The 3,462-nt window shown below is 38.5% G+C and overlaps 1 protein-coding gene across 1 annotated transcript; it reads right to left on the reverse strand.

Moving 5' to 3' along the window:
- Positions 1 to 217: 217 nt before the first annotated feature.
- On the reverse strand, positions 218 to 2,064 carry LOC113014308 (uncharacterized). The gene is made up of 3 exons (XM_026155741.1): positions 1,102 to 2,064; positions 680 to 793; positions 218 to 304 (listed from the first exon to the last, which is right to left on the reverse strand). Exons 1-3 carry the CDS (start codon positions 2,062 to 2,064, stop codon positions 218 to 220), a joined length of 1,164 nt encoding a protein of 387 aa, XP_026011526.1.
- Between the last annotated feature and the right edge of the window lie 1,398 nt (positions 2,065 to 3,462).

Raw genomic sequence — 3,462 nt, forward strand, 5'->3', positions numbered from 1 at the left:
TGTTTTTGGGGCCACCTGCAGCGTAGCCGAAGTGCTGTGATACGCCTGTGCCCTGCTCCTGACCCTGTGTGTGTGTGTGAGGGTTTTCTAAAGAGAGGGTATTTTGCTTGTACAATTTGGTAGCTGCTAGGGTATTAAATTGTATTTAAAAAAATCCATGGTGTTTTATCTCACTGGCAGAATTTAAGTGATGCAAAAATACACTTACATTACATGTCTAAAAGAATTCTGGGTCCTCCTCCCGCAGGTATACAGGAAGGGCACGAAGCACTGCAGTGCGTTTCACGTTGATATCAGGCGCCTCCTAAAAAGGGAAAAGAAAAGTTCATTGAACACAAAGTTTTCAGGTGTCATTCTTTGGGGAGAATACATGTTTATGAAACTGCATGACATGTGACTCTACATAATTTTGGAGACATTTCTTTTAAGACACAACCTTTCTGTCTCTTATGACAAAGAGTCTGTATCTTACTCATTTGACAAAAATCCTACACAGTATTTTAAAGTAACATACCAGATCAGAGCTGTAATCTGTATAAAACACAAATGTTCAAAGCAAGGAAAAATTGAGTTTTTATCAGTGAAACTTTTAATTTGTGTTAATTTTATCATTATCAATATTCACCTGAAGATCATAATGATTCAGGATGGTTCGCAGAGCCTCTCATATCTTGCCAGCCCGTGCAGCCTTCTGTCTGTATAGAGCCATAAGTCGTGGTGTGTGTCTGTCAAGTTCAGCGTAGAACTGGTTCCGCAGGTTAATGTTTGTGACTCGGTGGAACTCCGCACAAATCTAAAATAAAACAGGACAAAAACATCCAACATGAAGCCAAATTACTGACCAAATTTACATCTTATCATTAAAGAGGAATTGCCCAACTTCTGTCTAACCTTGCTTTATAGATGTCCTATGAATTTTTTTTCTTTAAATTGGACCCGAACCACAAGCACAAGTGTATCACAAAGCTGAAATATATTTTTGTTTGTTATCCATTATTTATTTATGTGTTATTTATTTATTATCTGGATCTGAAGAGATCTGCTGAACTTGCATTGTTTCATGTTAAACTGAAGAAGAAAAAAAAATCAAAGCACAGATACCTGAGAGTCAAATCGCAGAGCAGGCCATTTCTCTAAGAAGTTCTTTACCATTGGGTTGTCTTGAACAATTTCATGGCGACGAAGTGCGAAGGTAGTCTGCATCAGTTTTTCAATCATTACTTTGTTGGGCTCAGTCTTCTCAACCTCATTTTTTATCTGGACTCTCATATCCTCCAAACTGACCTGATCTTCTCCTCTTGGAAAGTTTGGGAGGTAGTTCACCTCAGCTCTTCTGGCTCTTTTTATGTTTGAGTGGGGATGCTCTCCTTCAGGGTTGTTAACACTCCTCCTACCAGCATTGACAGACACCTCCACACATCCAGATCTGGCTAGCTTGGTGCGATAATTTCCCATCTTGAATTTTAAACTGGTCTTCCAACCATAACTTCCATTCCTACTTCCAGGCTCTTTAAGACATGGATGAGTGGTAACAAGAGCTTCTGCTGCCAAACCGACATCTCCATCACTCGGATAGGCTTTGAAGGTGTGCATCACTGAAGCCATGGTCTCCAAGATGTTGTGCTTTTGGGCTCGAGTCAACTTCAGATGTTTTCCAGACATCTCAAAGGCTCTATTTCCCTCCTCAAGGAGATGTTCAACTTCGTAAGAAAAGGTAGGTACTGGGAAAGTGTCAGGCCAACACTTCAGATGCTGAGCTAAAGGCACATGAGGAAGGATGTCTGTATCAGAACTTGCACAAGAACTGACATCACTTTCAGATCTCACTACTTTTAGTGTGCCCTTCTCCGGCAACTCTTGAATATCCAGTAGGCAGGTAAGTTGCCCATCAAAGTCGGAGTCTTCGTATTGTAAGGTAAACTCAAAGTCCAGCCTTGGGTTGAGCTTCTCACGGAGTATGGTGATTAGTTCTTCCACCGACTCAGGCCGCTTAGTTAGAGAAACCTTCACAACAACATCTGTGGTGAGGTGAACTCTCAGCAGGAACTTTTGGGATACTGCCATCATCCTATGAATAAAACAAGGAATGGAGATGATTTTTAAAAAATGAATCGTCTCATATATAAAAACACTGTACATCATACCATTAACCTTATTATGGTCAGTGATAATTATATACTCAGCCATCATTACAGCTTTCAAAAATTTCAAAAGTACACTGTACATTTCATGACAAAATAAACACTTAGCATGGTTAAAAAAAAAACTTACAATTACTGCTGTTTACTTTGAGTGCAGTCTTGAATTCTATGGCCGATCATCCAACAATCCAAAACATAGGTAAGAATTTCAGATGTTACAAAGTCACAGGCCATCATTCCATTTAGTCATGGTAAACAGTAACCCTCTTTTAGTTTTAAGTTTTTACCATATAATCAACATTGTCTCACCATGTATAAATTCTGTTAAGTTGGAAAAAAAAAAGCAAAAAAAAAAAAGCACAGAATACATATGAATTTACACTGCAGTTATTTTAAAAAACCAAGCCAAACTGCGGGATAAATCTTTGCAAAGACACATTGTTATGCAATAGTACATAATACATCAGTGAGATACATGTAATATTACACAGAACTTCTACTTACAAACTATTTATTTTACAGGCTGCTGCTTAAGATAGAAGTTGCCACTGCTAGCTAAGTCACTTTTGAATGATGCTAATGAGAAGAAGAAAAAAACCCGGCCGAACAATGAGGCTGCTGTTGTAAAAACGCCAACTTTCTTGCGTTGGCAATGGGTCGTTAAAATATCACTAAGACACTTTCTTTATGTGCAATTCTTATTAAAACTGTGTTTTAATCGGTTAAAACTGTAAAACTGACGATATCATCGGTTTGAAAAAGAGCGCGAACAACAGCGAACAACAATTCACTACCTGGGTCTGTGCTGTTTAACACAACGGCGCATTCAAAAACAAGTTAATGGCTGCAACATATTAATTTACTTGCTTTTTTACGGAAAAAATAAACATAACGAAGGTTCCGTTTTACTTACAAGTTTCTCCAAATGTGCTCTCCGGTCGCTCGAGAAGGGCAGCCATATTGAACAGAATTTTCTGTCAACGTCGTTCAGGTTAGAGAGAAAACGTCATGACGTACAAATGCGGAGCTCGAAAAAAAAAACATTTACTCAAAAATCATAATTAAAAAAGCAGTATTTACTCTTAACTTCTAAGCCATGTACAATTATAACTGTTTGAATCGTTAAGAGAACAGAAAAGTTTTAAGTTGTTTCAACTTTGTGACGCATTTCAATTGTTGTATCCACAAACTTTATAAGTCAGGTGGACTGTTGGGGTTTACAGTGTGCCAGACAGTGAGCACAGGGCCCAGAAGAAGATGTGGGTCCCTCATTAAGTCAGTCTCATTGTTTGGTCAGAGACATTCACATCAGTGGCCTGAT

Source organism: Astatotilapia calliptera, chromosome 22, assembly GCF_900246225.1.
Source record: "Astatotilapia calliptera chromosome 22, fAstCal1.2, whole genome shotgun sequence".
Classification (NCBI taxonomy): Eukaryota; Metazoa; Chordata; class Actinopteri; order Cichliformes; family Cichlidae; genus Astatotilapia; species Astatotilapia calliptera.

Bases quoted from the DNA above. Each gene is read 5' to 3' on its own strand.
- LOC113014308 (XM_026155741.1), bottom strand. From the start codon at position 2,064: ATGGCAGTATCCCAAAAGTTCCTGCTGAGAGTTCACCTCACCACAGAT. The intron at 794-1,101 runs GTATCTGTGCTT...GTTTTATTTTAG, and splicing joins CTCTGCGATTTGACTCTCAG to ATTTGTGCGGAGTTCCACCG. The intron at 305-679 runs GCTGGCAAGATA...TTCCCTTTTTAG, and splicing joins ACAGACAGAAGGCTGCACGG to GAGGCGCCTGATATCAACGT.